The 22,756-nt window shown below is 51.4% G+C and overlaps 1 protein-coding gene and 3 pseudogenes across 1 annotated transcript; all 4 read right to left on the bottom strand.

Moving 5' to 3' along the window:
• Positions 1 to 170: 170 nt before the first annotated feature.
• LOC102421165 (cationic amino acid transporter 3-like) lies at positions 171 to 6,008 on the bottom strand (the record flags this gene model as incomplete). The annotated part of the gene is made up of 5 exons (XM_006108311.1): positions 5,636 to 6,008; positions 3,648 to 3,803; positions 1,065 to 1,242; positions 548 to 660; positions 171 to 393 (listed from the first exon to the last, which is right to left on the bottom strand). Coding segments are annotated over exons 1-5 (1,043 nt in total), but the record flags the coding sequence as incomplete, so codon positions are not given.
• A 7,260-nt stretch (positions 6,009 to 13,268) lies between these two features.
• On the bottom strand, positions 13,269 to 13,601 carry LOC102420861 (annotated as a pseudogene).
• A 3,116-nt stretch (positions 13,602 to 16,717) lies between these two features.
• Positions 16,718 to 17,050, bottom strand: LOC102420536 (annotated as a pseudogene).
• Positions 17,051 to 20,196: 3,146 nt separating this feature from the next.
• Positions 20,197 to 20,529, bottom strand: LOC111824540 (annotated as a pseudogene).
• Positions 20,530 to 22,756: the final 2,227 nt, after the last annotated feature.

The following is a 22,756-nucleotide window of genomic DNA, read 5'->3' as shown; positions in this document are numbered from 1 at the left end:
TGACCAGAATTGAACCCGGGAGCCTTCAGTCCACAGGCCGACGCCCTAGCCACTGAGCCAAGCCGGCTAGGGCGTCTACACGGCTCCAGGTGTGTCTCCCCTCGTCTCTCCACCCAAGGCTGGGGCTGCTGGGGATGGGAGCTGACGGGGAGGCAGCTGATGGGACTGACCTGGACGACAGGGCACACAGGGTCCCCACAGCCACCACGTATCTGGCCCAGGGCCAGCCCGCGTGGAGGAAGGCCTCTGGCAGGGGGCTGTCGGAGTTGATCTGGTAGTAGGGCACCATGAGGGTGAGCGCCGCCGAGACCCCAAAGTACGCCAAGAAGCAGATGAAGAGCGAGATCACGGTGCCCAGGGGGATGGCCTGCTGAGGGTTGCGGGCTTCTTCCCCTGCGCGGTAGGAGGGGTGTCGGGTCAGGGACACACACCGAGGGGAAGGCACAAAACCCTCTTCCTTCCGAAACTCCCCGGGAGCCAGGCCAACCTTCCACCAACCCTGTGCCCAAGGGCGGCCCACACCCCCATGGGGCAGCCTGACCGTTACCTGCAGTGGCGATGCAGTCAAAACCAACAAACGCATAGAAGCACGTGGCTGCTCCGCGGAGAACCCCCTCAAAGCCAAAAGGCACAAACCCCCCGGAGCCCAGAGGGCCCAGGCTGTGGTGAGAGAGGGGACGAGGAAGAAGAGGGGTGAGCAGGTCAGCCATCTCTACGGGACCACAATCCTGGTCCATCCCCCCACCACCTGGCCCCACCGCCCAGATCTGCTTCCCACCACATTCCCAGCTCTGCACTCCACACACGTCTGTGGCCAAGAGTGCCCTCACACCAGGCCGGTGTAGCTCAGTGGTTGAGCATCAACCTATGAACCAGGAGTTGAAGGTTCAGTTCCAAGTCAGGGCACATGCCCGGGTTGTGGGCTCGATCCCCAGTGTGGGGCGTGCAGGAGGCAGCCAATTATTGATTCTCTCTCATCATTGATGTTTCTCTCTCCCTCTCCCTTCCTTTCTACAATCATCAATAAAAAAAATATATTTAAGAACAAAAATTGCCCTCCTGACCTCAAGGTGCCATTGGACTCAGATTTGGTCAGCTCGTAGTCCTGCTCCGTGAGCTGCCAGCGGTGCAGACGTCCATTAATGAAGCCAGAGAGGACGATGAAGCCAAGAACCAAGAGGTTCACGCCCGTGAATATCTTGGTAACCAGGGCCGACTCACGAACTCCCAGGACCAGGACACCTGTGGGAGGATGGAACAGAAAACTAGACAGAAAGCCAAAGAGTGGTGACCGGGGGTGGGGCGGGGCCTGCTGAATGGGTGCAGGCTTTCCTCTGGAGACAATGAAAATGTGCTGGAACTAGAAGAAGGTGGTTGCACAATATTTGGAATGTACGTAGGGGTCGTACACGTTAAAATGGTGGGTTTCGCCCCAGCCGGTTGGGCTCAGTGGATAGAGTGTGGACTGAGGGGTCCCAGATCCCATTGCAGTCAAGGGCTCGTACCTCGGTTGCAGGCTGGTCCCCTGGCCCCAGTCAGGGCAGGAGCGTGAGGCAACCCATCTTTGTGTCTCTCTCACATCACTGGTGTTTCTTTTACTCAGTCTCTCGCCCTCCCACTCTCTCTAAAAATCAATGGGAAAATATCCTTGGATGAGGATTAACAAAAAATAAAAATGAAAACAATTGATGGTTGATTTCTTTTTTTTTAAAAATATATTTTATTGATTTTTTACAGAGAGGAAGGGAGAGAGATAGAGAGTCAGAAACATCGATGAGAGAGAAACATCGATCAGCTGCCTCCTGCACACCTCCCACTGGGGATGTGCCCGCAACCAAGGTACATGTCTTTGACTGGAATCGAACCCGGGACCCTTCAGTCCACAGGCTGATGCTCTATCCACTGAGCCAAACCGGTTACGGCAATGGATGATTTCTTGTAAGAACTTTATTGGTTTTAGAAAGAGGGAGAGAGAGAGAGAGAGAGAGAGAGAGAGAGAGAGAGAGAGAGAGAAGAGAAAACACACTGATAGGCTGCCTCCTGTATGTGCCCCAACCTGAACTGAATGTTGGGATCAAACCAGCCACCTAGGTATGTGCCCTGAACTGGAATCCACCCGCCACCTTGCGGTGCACGGAATGACACCCAAGGGAGTCACACACCAGAGCTGAAATGGCAGATTTTCTTTTTTTTCCAATTCTCACCCGAGGATATTTTCCCATTGATTTTAGGGAGATTGGAAGAGAGAGGGAAAGACAGAAACATCCATGTGATAGAAACACAGCGATTGGTTGCCTCCGACCAGGGCCTGGACCCAAGGGACCTGTAACCAAGGTGCGTGCCCTTGACCGGAATCGAACCCAGAGGCCGATTTGGTCCATAGGCCAATGCACTATCCACTGAGCAAAACTGGCTAGGGCATAGGGCTAATTTTTTTTTCATGGTAACCAACTCAGAGTATAAACAGGTATGAAATCACCACCTTAAACTCACACAATGTTATAAGTCAATTCTATCTCAATAAAGCTGTGGGGAAATCTCTCTATATAAAAGCCTAATATGCAAATTGTCTTCACGGGTGTTCGACTGGCAGACCGACTGCTCGCTATGACATGAGCTGACCATCAGGGGGCAGCGTGGAAAGAAGAAAGGCCCTGGCCAGCAGCAAGGGAAGGAAGGCCCTGGCCGGCAGGTGGAAGGCCCCAATCGACCCTGATTGCTGGCCAGGTTTAGGGGACCTACCCGTGCACTATGCCTCTAGTAATAAAATAAAATGGTTCATTTTCCATTATGGGAATGTCACCTCCATTTCTGTTTTAATGGTACAAAATAATTTTTTTTAAAGCTTTGGTCTTAGTACAGAGGAAGCTACTGGTTCTCAGCTGGAGGTGACTTTGTCCCACAGGGACATTTGGCGATGTCCTAGACATTCCAATTGCTCCATTTCGGGGGGGGGGGGGGGGGGCGCCCCTGGCATCCAGTGAGTAGATCATTGGTGGATCACTCAATATCTTAGGATGATCTTTTTTTTTCATATTTATTGTTGAAAGTATTACCTATGCCCCCTTTTCCCCCATTAATCCCTTATAGCCAGCCCCCCCGACCCCAGACTTTAATCACCCTATTGTCTGTGTCCATCGGTTACACATATATGCATACAAAGTCTTGGGTTGATCTCTTCCCATGCACACTCACTTTCCCTCTGAGATTCTAGTCTGTTAATTTTTTTTTTTTAAATGAAATCCTACAGCCCTGGCCAGTTTGGCTCAGTGAATAGAGCATCTGCCTGTGGACTGAGGGATCCCGGGTTCAATTCGGGTCAGGGGCACATGCCTGGGTTGTGGGCTTGATTCCCATTAGGAGGTGTGTGGGAGGCAGCCGATCAGTGATTCCCTCTCATCATTGATGTTTCTCTCCCTTCCTCTCTGAAATCAATAAAAATACATTTAAAAAATAAAAAGTCCAGCTCAAAATGAGTTCGGAGGGTGGGAACAATGTCTACATCTTGCCTTCCCGTTTCTCCCACGGAAAATCCCCTTCTCTGGCCTCACATCTCCCCACCCCTTTGCCGCAGCCAAGCCTTCCCCACCCCCGCCGCTCCCCCTCCATGCCCCGCTCATCCCACCCCGTCTCTGGCCCCGCCTCACCTGTGAGCAGCAGCACCAGGCCCAGCGAGAAGAAGTCCAGGTAGCTGGCCAGGAAGGGCACACGCAGAGGCACGCTCTCCTGCAGCGCCCGGGACATGTGGTGCCCGGTCAGGCTGTCGATGGCGGAGCTCCAGGCCCTGGCCACACTGGCGCTGCCTGCAGCCAGAAGGAGGCGCATTCATTCACAGAACGGTTGGCACCCCTGCTGGGCACCAGGGCTCAGGTTTTGGGGGGAAACATACAAAAGACTCATCTCAAAGAGGTTTCTTGCCGAAACCGGTTTGGCTCAGTGGATAGAGCGTCAGCCTGCGGACTGAAAGGTCCCAGGTTCGATTCTAGTCAAGGGCATGTACCTGGGTTGCGGGCACATCCCCAGTAGGAGATGTGCAGGAGGCAGCTGATCGATGTTTCTCTCTCATCGATGTTTCTAACTATCTCTCTCCCTTCCTCTCTGTAAAAAATCAATAAAAATATATTTAAAAAAAAAAAAAAAGAGGTTCCTTTCTGCTTCCCCCGCCCCTTTTAAAAAAATATTTTTTTAGCCCTAACCGGTTTCCCTCAATGGATAGAGCGTCAGCCTGTGGACTGAAGGGTCCCAGGTTCGATTCCGGTCAAGGGCATGTACCTTGGTTGCGGGCACATCCCCAGTAGGGGGCGTGCAGGAGCAGCTGATCGATGTTTCTCTCTCATCGATGTTTCTAACTCTCTATCCCTCTCCCTTCCTCTCTGTAAAAAATCAATAAAATATATTTTTTTTAAAAAACATTTTTTAATTTGTTATTTTAGAGCGAGGAAGAGAGAAGGAGAGAAAGAGAGAGAAACCTCAAACCAGCAACCTTGGAGGATGGGAACAACTCTCTAATCAACTGAGCGACCAGGCCAAGGACGCCTCCTTCTCATGGGGTGGGGAGAGGAGACCCATGTTTCACAGAACAGGTGAACTATTTAATTTGTTAGAAGGAATCCGCGTTATGCAAAAAAGGAAAATACAGGAGAAGGCCCTGGAGGGCTGGGAGGTGAGGGGTGACATTTTAAATTGGGCCCGGCCAGTGTGGCTCAGTGGTTGAAAGTCGACCTAAGAACCAGGATGTCTTAGTTCAATCCCCGATTAGGGCACAGGCCCGGGTTGCGGGCTTGATCCCTGGTGTGGGGCTTGCAGGAGGCAGCCGATCCATGATTCTCTCTCATCATTGATGTTTCTGTCTCTCCCTCTCCCTTTCTCTCTGAAATCAATAAAAATATGTTTTATTTAAAAAAAATGTTAAATCGGGTGGTCAGGGGGGGGTCTCCTGAAGCCAGCAGCGGCCGAGCAGAGACCTCACCATGGTGAGGCAGGAGCCTTGGGACACTTCCCTCACCCACGGGGCCCCTTCCCCGGTTCCTACCCTTCCCATTGCTTCCTGGTTGTTGTGGTTCTAGAACAGGGGTGGGCAAACTTTTTGACTCGAGGGCCACAATGGGTTCTTAAACTGGACCGGAGGGCCGGAACAAAAGCATGGATGGAGTGTTTGTGTGAACTAATATAAATTCAAAGTAAACATCATTACATAAAAGGGTACGGGTTGTTTTTTTTTTTTTTTTAGTTTTATTCATTTCAAACGGGCCGGATCCGGCCCACGGGCCGTAGTTTGCCCACGGCTGAGCTAGAATATATTTTGTTGATTTTACAGAGGAAGGGAGAGGGGTAGAGAGTGAGAAACATTGATGAGAGAGAAGCATCCATCAGCTGCCTCCTGCCCGCCCCCTACTGGGGATGGAGCCTGCAACCGAGCGAGGTACATGCCCTCGGCCAGAACCCAACCCGGGACCCTTCAGTCCGCAGGCCGACGGCTAGGCCTAGGGCAACAGTGTGGGGCTTTTCCTCACAGTTACCCACTTCCCCTCGAAGCTGGACCCCCAGGTGTTCATGAAGGAGGATGAAGACCCCCACCCCCTCCTGTTGTCCTGATGGAAGTTTGTTGTCCCCCCCAGGGGCCCTGCCATCTCACCGATGACATAGGAGAGTATGAGGTTCCACCCGGTGACGAAGGCGCACAGCTGTCCCACGGTGACGTAGCTGTAGAGATAGGCAGACCCGGAGCAGGGCACCCGCGCCCCGAACTCCGCGTAGCACAGCCCAGACAGCACGGACGTCACGGCGGCCACCAAGAAGCAGAGGACGATGGCCGGCCCGGCCTTGTCCCTGGCCACCTCCCCGGCCAGGACGTACACTCCAGCCCCCAGGGTGCTGCCCACCCCGAGGGCCACCAGGTCCAGGGTGCTCAGGCACCGGGCCAGGCCGCCGCCAGACCCCTCCCTCCGCTCCAGGGGCCGCCTGCGCACCAGCTTCTCGCAAAACCGGCCCAGGTGTCCACACAGCATCTTGGGTGGAGCTGAGCCAGAGGCACAGATCTGCAGGGAGAGAAAGACAGGAAGCCATCGGGAATGTCCACCCAGCCTGGCCGGCCGTGTGGCTCAGTGGTCAGAGCCTCGGCCTGCGGACCGATGGGTCTCGGGTTCAATTCCCGGTCAAGGGCACCTACCTTGCTTACAGGGTCAAACCCTGGCCCAGAAGGCGACCAATCCATGTATCTCTCTGACACGGATGTTTCTCTCTCTCTCCTTCCCTCCCTTCTCTCCCTTCCACTTTTTCCTTACAAATCAATGGAAGAAAATATCCTTCAGTGAGAATTTTAAAAAAATTAAAAATAAAAATGTAAAATAAAATAAAATAAAATGAGAATGACCCCCTAGCCTGGCTGGTGTGGCTCCACTGGCTAGAGCGCCTCTGCTGCCCCATGCTGCACAGACCTCCCTCTGTCCTCCCTTCCTTTACAAAACAGGGAAATCTTCCTATTATCATGGTGTCCTCCCTGTGCTCGCCTCGGCGATAAGAGAGCTCACAGGCGAAGGTTTGTCTGCTGAGGACCCTGAAACTTTCTGGGGGGTTTTGGGTTGCATTTTTTTTTTCTGTGGTTTTTTTTTTCATATCTGATCTTTATTATTTTTATTTATTTATTTTAAATAAACATCGATCAGCTGCCTCCTTGCACACCCCCTACTGGAGATGTGCCTGCAACCAAGGTACATGCCCTCGACCGGAATCGAACCCGGGACTCTTCAGTCCCCAGGCTGACATTCTATCCAGTGAGCCAAACCGGCCAGGGCAATATGTTTATTTTAGAGAGAGAGGATGTGACAGGGAGAGAGAGGAGTGAGACATCCACTGGTTGCCTCTAGTAAGTGGCCCCACCAGGGTTCACATCAATGTTTTTCTGTCTCTCCCCCTCCCTTCCGCTCTCTCTAAAAATCAATGGGAAAAAGTATCCTTGGGTGAGGATTAACAAAATAAATAGATCAATAAAAATAAAGATCACCCCTAACCGGTTTGGCTCAGTGGATAGAGTGTCAGCCTGCAGACTCAAGGGTCCCCAGGTTCGATTCCGGTCAAGGGCATGTACCTAGGTTGTGGGCACATCCCCAATAGGGAGTGTGCAGGAGGCAGCTGATCGATGTTTCTCTCTCATCGATGTTTCTAACTCTCTATCCCTCTCCCTTCCTCTCTGTAAAAAAATCAATAAAATAAAAAAAATAATAATAATAAATAGCACTAGCTGGTTGCTCTGTGGTTAGAGCATCCCATCGGCACATGGACTGAAGGGTCCCGTGTTTGGTTCGGGCCCAGAGCACATACCTCGGTTGCAGGCCCATCCCAAGCCCCGGTCCAGGCACGTGCACATGCGGGAGGCAACCAATGTATCTAAGATCGACATTTTTTTTCTCACTCTACCTCTCTCTTCCCCTCTCTCTAAAAAAATCTGTCGGGGGGGAAAGATATCCTGAGGTGGGGACTCCTAACAGAAATAAAAATTAAAAACCAAAAAACACCAGCCTCAGAGCCCAAGGACACGCATCCAACCTCCCCCACCTCCACCCTCACCCCTTCTCTCTCTCTCTCTCTCTCACACACACACACACACACACACACACACACACACACACACACACACACGCACAGCTCCCGCTCCGGCTTTCATCAGGAAAATGGGTCTTTTCCAGCCTGGAAATGGAGCCGGCCTGAGCACCCAGGTGCAGGCCGGATCGCCCAGGCCTCCGGGGATGTCTGAACCCTCTCGCCCTGTCTCCTGCCAGGGGAGGGTCAGGTACCCAGACTTACCCGCCTGACTGCAGACGGTGAGAGCAGATGCCGCTCCTGGGTCGCACACTCAGCCTGTGAGTTTGAGTGAAACCCTGAGAGCAAGGGCTGATGAAATCTCTCAACTCTGAGCTGGAAACGCCTAAAAGCCCACCTTCCCCTGGCTGGGCAGGGCGTCGTCCGTCCGAGGTGGGGCCGGGGCGGGCAGGAGCCTCCAGGGAAGGAGGCTGCTGTGTTTGCCCTCAAGGTGTAATGAACGCCCCAGGGCTTAAGAACAATAGTAAATTACAGTTAAATTAGGTCATCGAAGTCTCTGGCTCTGTTGCAAGACCACAGCTCCCTTTTAACATTTTTTACAGCCAAAAAAAGAGCAGGTCAGGGTTTAGCCAGGGGTGACGGGTTCCGGAAACTGAAGTATGGTAGCAGTCATCTCAGGTAGAAACTGTAGTTTATAACTCTAGCCCTGCTGTTTGTCTTAACAATAGAAAAGTTGTTTTGATTTTCTGAATTATATAAATCATCCCATTCGATTGAATGGCTTATTGATTGTAACGTGACTATCCCATTGATTGTGATCTTACTGGTTTTAGAAAGCAAATTCCTCTGTACCTGGGAACCAGGACAGCACACTTATCCCAAGACCCGAGGGTTCCAGATAATGTTTCCCTGTCAACTCAGTGGTCCCAAGACCCGAGGGCTCTAGATAATGTGTTTCTGTCAACGCAGTGGTCCAAAGACCCAAAACTACAATTAATCTTTGTAGATAACTGATCGGCTCAATCTCGCTTCTGTAACTGCTTTGTGCAAACCAGGGTCCTCATTCCAAACCCTGGGATGTAATCAATACCTTTGTGATTTTGCCTATAGAAATCTGGTGTTGTGGCCATCTTATCACTTCGAGATTTGGGAGAGCGAAATGCCCCCTCGGAGTCCCGGATTGCAATAAATGTGACTCTTTAATTCGACTTCTTTTTAAAAAAAAATTAATAAATCTTTTTTTTTTAAATATATTTTATTGATTTTCCACAGAGAGGAAGGGAGAGAGACAGAGAGTTAGAAACATCGATGAGAGAGAAACATCGATCAGCTGCCTCCTGCACATCCCCTACTGGGGACGTGCCTGCAACCCAGGTACATGCCCTTGACCGGAATCGAACCCGGGACCCCTCAGTCCGCAGGCCGACGCTCTATCCACTGAGCCAAACCGGTTTTGGCAAAATTAATAAATCTTTATTGTTCAGATTATTACAGATGTTCCTCTTTTTCCCCCCATATCTCCCCTCCACCTGGTTCCCATCCCACCCCATGCCCTTACCCCCTGCCACTGTCCTCATCCATAGGTGTAAGATTTTTGTCCAGTCTCTTCCCACACCCCCCATACCCCCTTCCCCCCAAGAATTGTCAGTCCACTCCCTTTCTATACCCCTGCTTCTATTACATTCACCAGTTTATTCTGACTTAATTTTTAGGTTCACTTGTTGATAGGTATTTATTTATTGTCACTTTGTTGCTCATAATTTTTATCTTTACCTTTTTCTTCTTCTTCCTCTTCTTAAAGAATATCCTTCAGCATTTCATATATTCCTGGTTTGGTGGTGATGAACTCCTTAAGCTTTTTCTTGTCTGTGAAGCTCTTTATCTGACCTTCAATTCTACATGATAGCTTTGCTGGGTAGAGTAATCTTGGTTGTAGGTTCTTGCTATTCATCACTTTGAATATTTCTTGCCACTCCCTTCTGGCCTGCATGGTTTCTGTTGAGAAATCAGCTGACAGTCGTATGGATACTCCCTTGTAGGTAACTAACTGTTTTTCTCTTGCTGCTTTTAAGATTCTCTCTTTGTCCTTAGCCCCTGGCATTTTATTTTATTTTTTAAATATATATTTTATTGATTTTTTTACAGAGAGAAAGAGAGAGGGATAGAGAGTTGGAAACATCGATGAGAGAGAAACATCGATCAACTGCTTCCTGCACACCTCCTACTAGGGATGTGCCTGCAACCAAGGTACATGCCCTTGACTGGAATCGAACCTGGGACCTTTCGGTCCACAGGTCGATGCTCTATCCACTGAGCCAAACCGGTTAGGGCAGCCCTTGGCATTTTAATTATGATGTGTCTTGGTGTGGTCCTCTTTGGATTCCTCTTGTTTGGGGTTCTCTTCACTTCCTGGACTTGTAAGTCTATTTCTTTCATCAGGTAGGGGAAGTTTTCTGTCATGATTTCTTCTAATATGCTTTCAGTATCTTGCTCTCTCTCTTCTTCTGGCACCCCGATAATTCGGATGTTGGTACGCTTGAAGTTGTCCCAGAGGCTCCTTACACTATCTTCATATTTTTGGATTCTTTTTTCGTTTTGCTTTTCCGGATGGGTGTTTTTTGCTTCTTCATATTTCAAATCTTTGACTTGATTCTTGGGATCCTCTAGTCTGCTGTTGGATCTCTGTATTTTATTTTTAATTTCAGTCAGTGTATGTTTAATTTCTGACCGGTCCTTTTCCATTTTTTGGCATTCTCATTAAGATCCTTGAAGTCTCACTGAGTTCCTCGGAGGTTCGTAGAAGATTCTTGAGTAACCTTATAACTGTGGTTTTGAACTCTATGTCCTCCATTAGTTTGCTTTCCTCCATTTCTTTCATTTGTGACATGTTTCTTTGTCTCCACATTTTTGGCTGACTGCGAGGACCCGTTGTGTCTATAGTGGAAGAACTGCTGTGCTGGAGACACCCTTATGGAGCAGGACTTGCTTCAGTGGGGCTTTGGTGCTCACTGTGTCTGCTTCTTGAGTGTGTCCCTTATGGATGTGAGGAGTTGAAATCTGGTATCTGACCAGGGTACCCTGGCTCCTGGATCTCCTAGTCAACCACTGTGTGGGCCCACCCAGCAGGAGCTACAGTGATATCAACAGATTTCTCCTCTTTGTTTGGGATTTGGAAGTTTTGGAGCTCTCTGACCCAGCTGCAGTTTGTTGGGTTAGGCTGCAAAAGCGCAGGTGATTCCATTGCACCACTGGCACAGCTTGGGTGGGGATGTAAATTGAGCAGGGCGGGGTCTCAGAGAATCACCAGGGCGGAGCAAACAGCAATGGTTGTCATCAGCATCTCCGTGACTCCTCGCCTCTCCGCTGACTCCGACTCCGAGTGTCTGTGTCCCCGAGTGCCGCGCCCCCACAGCAACAATGATCCCTGCGAGCAGCTCTGTGAGAAAGCCACCCTCGCTTTCCGACCCGCTGCAAGACAGTCCAGTTTCTCCCCGTAGGAGTCTGGGACCTCAGAATCTCGCCTTAAACGAACTCATTGCATTCCAGAGCTTGTATCCCCTTCCAATTGAAAAAAACCGTGCACCCAGGTGCAGCCCGCCTCTCGCGTGCCTTCATACCTCTGTTCTTGGCGCCTCTGCACCTCCTACTCGGTCTCAATGCGCTTCTTTCTTTCCTTCTAGTTGTAGAACTTCCACTCGGCCAGCTTTCCCGTGGTTCTGGATGATAGCTGTTTTGTCTAATAGTTGTAGTTTCAGTGTTGTTGAGACAGCACGCACAGGTTTATACCTTACGCCGCCATCTTGGTTCCCTCCTCGAGAGTCTAATTCGACTCCTTGAGGCGTTCTTCTGTGACTCGCGGGGTACATTACAACAAAACCTAACCTTTCAAAGGTATGAGTCTGTATCCTGTGTGGAGAAATAGAGCAACAAACTTTGTGTGTGTTTGGCCAGCTGTTTTGTGTTTTTTGTGAATAAAAGCTCACTTCTACATCTGGTCAGGGCTGCAGTTTTGGTCCTTGCTTCGGTGGGGTACTGGCACTGCAGACGTTGGCCAGCTGAATAAAGGCTCCTAAATTCTACCCTTTGGCTCTGGTGGTCGTCTCTTACGGGTTGCCCCATAACATCTGGAGGCTCCAGTGAGATAAAAATCCAGCCTTGTTGCCGGTGGACGCCCCAGTAAAGGAACCTCCAGTCTCCGGCCCGGGTTCCAGGGAGGCGGAGTGTTTTCCTCTAAATTGCGATCCGAAAAGAGCGAGCCACCTGGACCTCCAGTGGGGAGGTAAGAATCTGGTTTCTGGACCTGACCGGTTTGGCTCAGTGAATAGAGCATCGGCCTGTGGACTCAAGGGTCCCGGGTTCGATTCCGGTCAAGGGCATGTACCTTGGTTGCGGGCACTTCCCCAGTGGGGAGTGTGCAGGAGGCAGCTGATGGATGTTTCTCTCTCATCGATGTTTCTAACTCTCTATCCCTCTCCCTTCCTCTCTGTAAAAAATCAATAAAATATATTTTTTAAAAAAAGAATCTTCTGGTTTCTGGTTGTGGAACGTTCCCCTCTGGGACCGTTGGAGGGCTGGACGCAGCGGAACCTCCTAGTCCAGACTCCCGGTCTGGATGGCGCCCGGGGTCCCTGGTTTTTGTTAAGTCTTAGCTTGTATTGGTCGTGTCTGTCTTCTTGTCTTTGTTGTCCTCCTGTTTGTAAGAATGGGTCAGGGATGGTCGTCTGTGTGAACCCCCATACAACGTTTTTTGAAAAATTTCCAGGACTTCCTGCAGCAAGCAAGAGGATATGGGTATGATGTCAATGCTTTTGATTTACAGCGATTCTGTGAGAGGGGGTGGCCCGCATTTCAGGTTGGCTGGCCAGACGTGGGGTCTGTTGACCTCATAACTGCCTACCGGGTCCATCATGTTATCTATGGCCGGCCTGGCCACCCTGACCAAATTCCATATATCCAGGTCTGGGTTGACATCCTGACCGGAAAACCCCGCTGGCTAAAGACTTGGGGCCGGCAGCTATATGTCTCAGGGCAAGATCCAGGAGCACTGTTCACCATCCAACATCGCGCCTCCAAGACCCCTCCCTCGACCCGAACTCCCAGCACCACTGGCTCCGAATAAAGGTCCCCAGCCTGACCCCATCCCGGAAAGCCGGTCGGGAGGGGGAAATTCCACCGGTTCCAGCAAGGTGTCGACTAAGGATCCAAGCCAGTCCCCACCTCCAGCAACCACCCCATACCAGGCCCCAACAGCACACCAAGGACTCCTAGGGACCCTGAACGCAATGTTCCAGTTCCTCAACAAGACCTCCCTGAACCTAACAGCAGACTGCTGGCTCTGCCTCAACCCTGAGCCGCCCTACTATGTTGGTTTCGGGGCAAATGTCTCCATTGGGGGCTGTTGGGGTCCACCCCCAGCAGGTCCAGGGGTTCCCAAAGGTGTGGACAGAGTCGGCGAAGAAGGAATGACACGGAGACAGGGTTCAGTTGATCAGGAGCCTAGCCAGGTTCTCTAACCAGGTTAGGTCTTTTCTTATTTTATTTATTTTTTATTTTTTTAAGAACCCAACTGGATTTTATTTGACACGGATCACAATAGGACTGCAGGAATAGCAAACTGAAAAGACAAAGCAGAAAAGACCCCGTTCTATCTAACTTACAATGAAGTAACAGGAGGGCAAGTCATTAAATGAATAACAAAACAGTTGAGCTTGATGGAGAATATTCTTTTTCTATTTTCCGTACTTTTGGAATTCCCAGTCTCTGCTGTCCAGCGGACACACGGGCCGTGTTTTGAGCCAGCGAGAGATGCAGTGGAAGTGAAAAGCATGATTACAGACTCCCCACGCAACGGTGCACTCTTCAGAAGTGGCAGATGCCTGGTTCGCCTGACATTCTATGCAAAGATCCATAGTGTGGTTCCTGCAGATGGCACAGTTATCAACCTCAATGTCCCAGGACCAGAGAGCTACTGCTTTCCAGCTTTTCACTTCAAAGCGCTTCTTGCCCTTGCCACTGTTGGTGCCGCTCGGGGTATCCACATCCATCGCTGCTGCCATTCTGGAAACACACTGTCTCAGGTTAGGTCTTTCTTGCCCTGTTACATCTGTATTTATACTAGTTGATTTTAATCCTATCCATTCTATTCCAAAGGTTAGGGCGTTTGTTAAACTAGTTCTGTTGTGTTTAATCTTATCCATTCAATTCCAAAGGTTAGGGCGTTTGTTAATCTAGTTCTGTTGAGTTTAAGCCTCTCTAGGTTAATCTCCGTGTTCCATTATAAGGGCTATTCCAAAATCACTGCTCTAAAGATAAGGTACCAGGATGTGACTGAAGGGGATTATCTTACCCAGTAAAGGTTTTGTCCTTCCAGCCTGGCTGCTTGCCTTCCCTGGGACTGCCCTGTGTTGGTGGGTCTCCTGGGGCATAGGCTTTGGTGCTTTTCCAGGTGGGCAGACCCCTGGGGATGTGGGCCCAACAAGTCCCAAACTTATTGCCAACAGTCTTAGTCCAAGTTCTTCATAAGTAGTACATGGTATTTCTGTAACACTAGGGGGATTTACTGATTTATTCTCTTCCTTAGTCCTGTTAATCCCTAACTCCTGGGAAAAAGTCCTCACCTGGGGAAACAACCTTATTCGGGGAGGTGGTTTTGCTTAAAACACATAGCGCTGAGAGGGGGAGCAGCAAACATATTAATAACAGTATGCCATATACGCAAGGTCCCTTGAAACATATGCTGTACAGATGTCTCATCCCTGGGTCAACTGTGTCAAGCAGCAAGGATGGACTGGCTTCGGGCAAGGAAAGTTGGCTGCACGGGGTCACATGTGGCATCGACAGCTTCCCAGTTCCCTTCCCCTGAGGCGTCCCTGAAGCCTTTCATTCCTTGGCCTGCAGTCAACCTGGCCAGCCCAGATCCAGGCAGGGGCCGGGGGGTTCCCTTGGATGTGACCCCTGGTGACACTCAAATGTTGCAGCACTTTCCACCCGGGCATGGGAGAGTGCCTGCTCTTGTGAGTGCCACAGGCTGAGCCCTGGTGGTCCTGGGGACCTGGGCCTCGCACACCTCCCGGAGGCCACAGCGTGCAAGGTCCTCCCAGCCCCTCAGCAGAAGCTTTGTCTAAGATGGTGGAACTCAAAAAGTGGCGGCACTTGGCTCTCAGCATAGAAAGTGCCCCCACAGGCCGAGCACTCGGGACGCAAGCACCAACGGACCAACCGACCGACCGAACAACCGACCCATGAGGGCCTAGCCCACCATGACCCGCCGGGGACCCAAACACCAAGTCCTGGGAGGTGGGAAGCAAGGGGCCAAAATGACACCAATAGATTCGTGGGAACTGGATCTCCTCCACTCTCTGTGGATTTTAAGGGGATTTCCCCAAACCCGAGGCTTTCACAGCTTATTTATAGGCTGATGAATAGAAAGAAACCAGGCGTTGCACGGACACCGACACTCCCCCAACAGCACCACAGTGCCCCGCCCACAATGGAACTGAAGATAGAAGGTGCTGCCCGGCCATGGGTCTCGGTGGGTTGAGCTCTGTCCCCTCCCAGAAAAAGGTTTGGGGCCGGATTCCGAGTCAGGGTGCAGACCTCGGTTTGGGGTATCATTCCTGAGTCAGGGTGAGCACTGGTGGCATCTGATGGCTGTTTCCCTGTCAGACCAATGGGAAAGGTCTTGGGAGGCCTGGCCGGGGTGGCTCGGTGGTTGGGCATCAGCCTACTCCTCCCTCCCCACCCCCCCCAGAGTACTCCCGGGAGATGACCCGCACCATGGACGGGACAGGCATTGGGAGAAACACCACCGCAGGCGCCCCACATATAACCACGGACCTCTGCCGATTCTTTGAGGGATACGCTACCCGAGAGGGTTGATCCACAGGAAAAAGTACTCACATGCACACCAAAATTAAGACATTCTGCCCTAGCTGGTTTGGCTCAGTGGATAGAGCATCGGCCTGCAGACTGAAAGGTCCCAGGTTCCATTCCGGTCAAGGGCATATGGCCAGGTTGCAGGCTGGATCCCCGGTAAGGGGTGTGCAGGAGGCAGCTGATCAATGATTCTATCTCATCATTGATGTTTCTACCTCTCTCTGTCCCACTCCCTCTCTGAAATCAATAAAACCAGTTTTAAAAAAAGAAAAAAAAGAAAAGACATTCTGTTGTGGGTGGAAGCTATGGGAGGAAGAACTATGGCACACTCAGCGTTATGTCTGCCCCCGGGAAGGGCCCCCTGAATGTGGAGGAGAAGGGGATGTTTACTGTGCATCTTGGGGACGTGACACAATAGCCCCCTGGAAATCTACGGACTCACTACCCAGTTGACTCCGGGAGTACGCCCAGGGGCACCAAAGGGTTGCTCAAGTGGGGACTGCAACCCAGTAATCCTCCAACCCTCAAACTGGTGGGCAGACTCCTGGGCAGGGGAAAGACTTGGGGCCTGCGCCTGTATGTCTCAGGGCAAGATCCGGGAGCACTGTTCATCATCCAATGTCGCAAGGCCCAGAGGGAACCCAATCCCATCGGTCCTCCGTGACCCCTCCCTCGACCCCAACTCCCAGCACCACTGGCCCCGAATAAAGGTCCCCAGCCTGACCACATCCAGGGAAGCTGGTGGGAAGGGGGAAATTCCACAGGCTCCAGCAAGGTGTCCACTAAGGATCCAAGCCAGTCCCCACCTCCAGCAACCACCCCATACCAGGCCCCAACCGCAAACCAAGGACTCCTGGGGACCCTGAACGCAATGTTCCAGTTCCTCAACAAGACCTCCCCGAACCTAACAGCAGACTGCTGGCTCTGCCTCAACCTTGAGCCGCCCTACTATGTTGGTTTCGGGGCAAATGCCCCCAGTGGGGGCTGTTGGGGTCCACCCCCAGCAATCCAGGGGTTCCCAATGGTGTGGACAGAGTCGGCGAAGAAGGAATGACACGGAGACAGCATACAGTTGTTCAGCAGCCTAGCCAGGTTCTCCAGCCAGGTTAGGTCTTTGTTTTATTTTTTTTTAGAACCCAACTGGATTTTATTTGACACGGAACACAATAGGACTGCAGGAATAGCAAACTGAAAAGACAAAGCAGAAAAGACCCCGTTCTATCTAACTTACAATGAAGTAACAGGAGGGCAAGTCATTAAATGAATAACAAAACAGTTGAGCTTGATGGAGAATATTCTTTTTCTATTTTCCGTACTTTTGGAATTCCCACTCTCTGCTGTCCAGCGGACACACGGGCCGTGTTTTGAGCCAGCGAGAGATGCAGTGCAAGTGAAAAGCATGATTACAGACTCCCCATGCAACGGTGCACTCTTCAGAAGTGGCAGATGCCTGGTTCGCCTGACATTCTATGCAAAGATCCATAGTGTGGTTCCTGCAGATGGCACAGTTATCAACCTCAATGTCCCAGGACCAGAGGGCTACTGCTTTCCAGCTTTTCACTTCAAAGCGCTTCTTGCCCTTGCCGCTGTTGGTGCTGCTCGGGGTATCCACATCCATCGCTGCTGCCATTCTGGAAACACACAGTCTCAGGTTAGGTCTTTCTTGCCCTGTTACATCTGTATTTATACCAGTTGATTTTAATCCTATCCATTCTATTCCAAAGGTTAGGGCGTTTGTTAAACTAGTTCTGTTGTGTTTAATCCTATCCATTCTATTCCAAAGTTTAGGGCGTTTGTTAATCTAGTTCTGTTGAGTTTAATCCTGTCTAGGTTAATCTCTGTGTTCCATTATAAGGGCTATTCCAAGGTCACTGCTCTACTGATAAGCTACAAGGAAGTGACTGAAGGGGATTATCCTACCCAGTAAAGGTTATGTCCTCCCAGCCTGGCTGCTTGCCCTCCCTGGGACTGCCCTGTGTTGATGGGTCTCCTGGGGTATAGGCTTTGGTGCTTTCCCTGGTGGGCAGACCCCTGGGGATGTGGGCCCAACAAGTCCCAAATTAATGTGGGCCAACAGTCTTAGTCCAAGTTCTTCATAAGTAGTACATGGTATTTCTGTAGCACTAGGGGGATTTACTGATTTATTCTCTTCCTTAGCCATGTCAATCCCTAACTCCTGGGGAAAAATCCTCACCTGGGGAAACTACCTTATACGGGGAGGTGGTTTTGTTTAAAACACATAGCGCTAAGAGGGGGGGAGCAGCAAACATATTAAGAACAGTATGCCATATACGCCAGGTCCCTTGAAACATATGCTGTACAGATGTTTCTTCCCTGCAGCAACTGTGTCAAGCAGCAGGGATGGACTGGCTTCCTGCAAGGAAAGTTGGCTGCACGGGGTCACATGTGGCATCGACAGCTTCCCGGTTCCCTTCCCCTGAGGCGTCCCTGAAGCCGTTCATTCCTTGGCCTGCAGTCAACATGGCCAGCCCAGATCGGGGACCGAAGGGGGGTCCCCTGAATGTGCCTCCCGGTGACACTCAAATGTTGCAGCACTTTCCTCCTGGGCATGGGAGAGTGCCTGCTCATTTGAGTGCCACAGGCTGAGCCGTGGTGTCCCCGGGACGTGGGCCTCGCACACCTCCTGGAGCCCACAGCAAGCAAGGTCCTCCCAGCCCATCAGCAGAAGCTGTGTCTGGGACGGTGGAACTCAAATAGTGGCGGCACTTTGCTCTCAGCACAGAAAGTGCCCCCACAGTTTGAGTCCCACAGGCTGAGCACTCGGGACACAAGCACCGACCGACCAACCGACCGACCGACCAACCGACCGATGAGGGCCTAGCCCACGGTGACCCGCCTGGGACCCAAACACCAAGTCCTGGGAGGTGGGAAGCAAGAGGCTAAAATGACACCAATAGATTCGTGGGAACTGGATCTCCTCCACTCTCTGTGGACTTTAAGGGGATTTCCCCAAACCCGAGGCTTTCACAGCTTATTTATAGATGATAAATAGAAAGAAACCAGGCATTGCACGGACACCGACACTCCCCCAACACCACCCAGTGCCCCGCCCACAATGGAACTGAAGACGGAAAGGTGCTGCCCAGCCGGGGGTCTCGGTGGGTTGAGCTCTGTCCCCCCCACCCCCAGAAAAAGGTTTGGGGCCTGATTCCGAGTCAGGCTGCAGACCTAGGTTTGGGGCATCATTCCTGAGTCAGGGTGAGCACTTGAGGCAACTGATGGCTGTTTCCCTGTCAGACCAATGGGAATGGTCTTGGGAGGCCTGGCCGGGGTGGCTCGGTGGTTGAGCATCAGCCTACTCCTCCTTCCCCACTCCCCCTGAGTACTCCTGGGAGGTGACCCGCACCATGGACGGGGCAGTCATTGGGAGAAACACCACCGCGGGCACCTCACATATAACCACTGACCTCTGCTGATTCTTTGGGGGATACGCTACCCGAGAGGGACGATCCACAGGAAAAGTACTCACGTGCACACCAAAGTTAAGACATTCTGCCCTAGCTGGTTTGGCTCAGTGGATAGAGCATCGGCCTGCAGACTGAAAGGTCCCAGGTTCCATTCCGGTCAAGGGCATATGGCCAGGTTGCAGGCTGGATCCCCGGTAAGGGGTGTGCAGGAGGCAGCTGATCAATGATTCTATCTCATCATTGATGTTTCTACCTCTCTCTGTCCCACTCCCTCTCTGAAATCAATAAAAACAGTTAAAAAAAAAAAAAAAGAAAAGACATTCCTCTGTGAGTGGAAGCTATGGGAGGAAGAACTATGGCACACTCAGCATTATGTCTGCCCCCGGGAAGGACCCCCTGAATGCGGAGGAGAAGGGGATGTTTACTGTGCATCTTGGGGATATGACACAATAGCCCCCTGGAAATCTAGGGACTCACTAGTCCCGTTGACTCGGGTAGTACACCCAGGGGCACCAAAGGGTTGCTCAAGTGGGGACTGCAACCCAGTAATCCTCCAACCCTCAAACTGGTGGGCAGACTCCTGGGCAGGGGAAAGACTTGAGGCCTGCGCCTGTATGTCTCGGGGCAAGATCCGGGAGCACTGTTCACCATCCAATGTCGCGAGGCCCAGAGGGAACCCAATCCCATCGGTCCTCCAAGACCCCTCCCTCGACCCGAACTCCCAGCACCACTGGCCGCGAATAAAGGTCCCCAGCCTGACCCCATCCTGGGAAGCTGGTGGGAAGGGGGAAATTCCACAGGCTCCAGCAAGGTGTCCACTAAGGATCCAAGCCAGTCCCCACCTTCAGCAACCACCCCATACCTGGCCCCAACGGCAAACCAAGGACTCCTGGGGACCCTGAACGCAATGTTCCAGTTCCTCAACAAGACCTCCCCGATCCTAACAGCAGACTGCTGGCTCTGCCTCAACCCTGAGCTGCCCTACTATGTTGGTTTTGGGGCAAATGCCTCCATTGGGGGCTGTTGGGGTCCACCCCCAGCAGGTCCAGGGGTTCCCAAAGGTGTGGATGGAGTCGGTGAAGAAGGAATGACACAGAGACAGGGTTCAGTTGATCAGGAGCCTAGCCAGGTTCTCTAACCAGGTTAGGTCTTTTCTTATTTTATTTATTTTTTATTTTTTTAAGAACCCAACTGGATTTTATTTGACCCAGAACACAATAGGACTGCAGGAATAGCAAACTGAAAAGACAAAGCAGAAAAGACCCCCTTCTAGCTAACTTACAATGAAGTAACAGGAGGGCAAGTCATTAAATGAATAACAAAACAGTTGAGCTTGATGGAGAATATTCTTTTTCTATTTTCCGTACTTTTGGAATTCCCACTCTCTGCTGTCCAGCGGACACACGGGCCGTGTTTTGAGCCAGCGAGAGATGCAGTGGAAGTGAAAAGCATGATTACAGGCTCCCCACGCAACGGTACACTCTTCAGAAGTGGCAGATGCCTGGTTTGCCTGACATTCTATGCAAAGATCCATAACGTGGTTCCTGCAGATGGCACAGTTATCAACCTCAATGTCCCAGGACCAGAGGACTACTGCTTTCCAGCTTTTCACTTCAAAGCGCTTCTTGCCCTTGCCGCTGTTGGTGCCGCTCAGGGTATCCACATCCATCGCTGCTGCCATTCTGGAAACACACCGTCTCAGGTTAGGTCTTTCTTGCCCTGTTACATCTGTATTTATACCAGTTGATTTTAATCCTATCCATTCTATTCCAAAGGTTAGGGCGTTTGTTAAGCTAGTTCTGCTGAGTTTAATCTTATTCATTCCATTCCAAAGTTTAGGGCGTTTGTTAATCTAGTTCTGTTGAGTTTAAGCCTGTCTAGGTTAATCTCTGTGTTCCATTATAAGGGCTATTCCAAGGTCACCGCTCTACTGATAAGCTACAAGGAAGTGACTGAAGGAGATTATCCTACCCAGTAAAGGTTATGTCCTCCCAGCCTGGCTGCTTGCCTTCCCTGGGACTGCCCTGTATTGGTGGGTCTCCTGGGGCATAGGCTTTGGTGCTTTCCTTGGTGGGCAGACCCCTGGGGATGTGGGCCCAACAAGTCCCAAATTTATTGCCAGCAGTCTTAGTCCAAGTTCTTCATAAGAAGTACATGGTATTTCTGTAACACTGGGGGGATTTACTGATTTATTCTCTTCCTTAGTCCTGTTAATCCCTAACTCCTGGGAAAAAATTGTCACCTGGGGAAACAACCTTATATGGGGAGGTGGTTTTGTTTAAAACACATAGCGATAAGAGGGGGAGCAGCAAACATATTAAGAACAGTATGCCATATACTTCAGGTCCCTTGAAACATATGCTGTGCAGATGTTTCTTCCCTGCAGCAACTGTGTCAAGCAGCAAGGATGGACCGGCTTCCGGCAAGGAAAGTTGGCTGCACGGGGTCACATGTGGCATGGACAGCTTCCCGTTTCCCTTCCCCTGAGGTGTCCCTGAAGCCGTTCATTCCTTGGCCTGCAGTCAACCTGGCCAGCCCAGATCCGGGCAGGGGAGGGTGGGTTCCCTGGATGTGCCCCCTGGTGACTCTCAAATTTTGCAGCACTTTCCGCCGGGGCAGCGGAGAGTGCCTGCTCTTTTGGGTGCCACAGGCTGAGCCGTGGTGACCCCCGGGACCTGGGCCTCGCACACCTCCTGGAGGCCACAGCGTGCAGGGTCCTCCCGGCCCATCAGCAGAAGCTCCGTCTCGGCCGGTGGAACTCAAACAGTGGCGGCACTTTGCTCTCAGCACAGAAAGTGCCCTCACAGTTTGAGTCCCACAGGCCGAGGACTCTGGACGCCAGCACCGACCGACGGACTGACTGACGGACGAGGGCCTGGCTCACGATAACCCACCGGAAACCCAAACACCAAGTCCCGGGAGGTGGGACGCAGAGGCCAAAATGACATCAATAGAATCGTGGGGACTGGATCTCCTCCACTGTCTGGATTTTAAGGTGATTTCCCCAAACCCGAGGCTTTCAGAGCTTATTAATAGTCTGATTACAGCTTTGGCTCGGTGGCCCAGGGTTTAGCCTAAGTGGGCCCATGTGGAGTCTGTTCTATTCCCGGCCACCCCCCCCTTTTTTTTTTTTACTTCTACCACCTTTAAAGGCACTGGAAAAAGTCAGGGCTTCAGAAATTCCTTGCATCCCAGCTCCACTCCAAGGAGCCTGTTGGATGAGGCACCCACCTCACCCACAGGGGTGCTGGGTCCCAGGGCCCAGGCAGGAGGGCGGGCAGACACGTGGTGCCTGGGGCCGGTGCCCGAGGTCCAGGAGGAAGGACACTGGGGTGAAACCAGGAGCCTGGGACCAGGGGGTTGGATGAAGGGAGCCCGGTGGGTTTCCAAAGCCCTTCAGCCCCATGGGACGGAAGCCTTGGGAAAGGGAAGAAAAAGTGCTGCTGTGGCCGCCAATCCCCGATTCTCATCCTGGCTTTTTCTACCTCTATTTCCACCTGAAGGCTGACAGGGGAGGGAGGGAGAGGAAGGGTAGGGGGAAAGGTTGGTTGAGGATGTGGGGAATTCAGGTCGATACTCACAGGTCTGGAGCGCCCAGTGTGGCAGCTTCTGCTCTCAGGACTTGGGAGGTAGGTGCTTGGCCCTTAAATAAGGTGACAAATCCAATCAACGCCCCCACCCAACTCCTGGGGCAAGACCACTCCCCTCCCCCTCCCGTCCCCGCCCAGACCCACCCTACCCCTGGACTGGAGCTCCTCTTGATCAGATACAGTCTCTCGGAATCTTTAATCTCCATCACTTAAAAAGTTTAACTCTTTTGAAGATTATAATGTTAAAAAGAAATCGGAGAACCGAGGTGGCCTGAGAGGTCAATGAGGGGGAAAGCGGGACATGTGTAATACTTTCATCAATAA

Source organism: Myotis lucifugus, unplaced genomic scaffold, assembly GCF_000147115.1.
Source record: "Myotis lucifugus unplaced genomic scaffold, Myoluc2.0 scaffold_2063, whole genome shotgun sequence".
NCBI classification, from domain to species: Eukaryota; Metazoa; Chordata; class Mammalia; order Chiroptera; family Vespertilionidae; genus Myotis; species Myotis lucifugus.
This window is presented reverse-complemented; position numbering and strand designations above follow the sequence as displayed.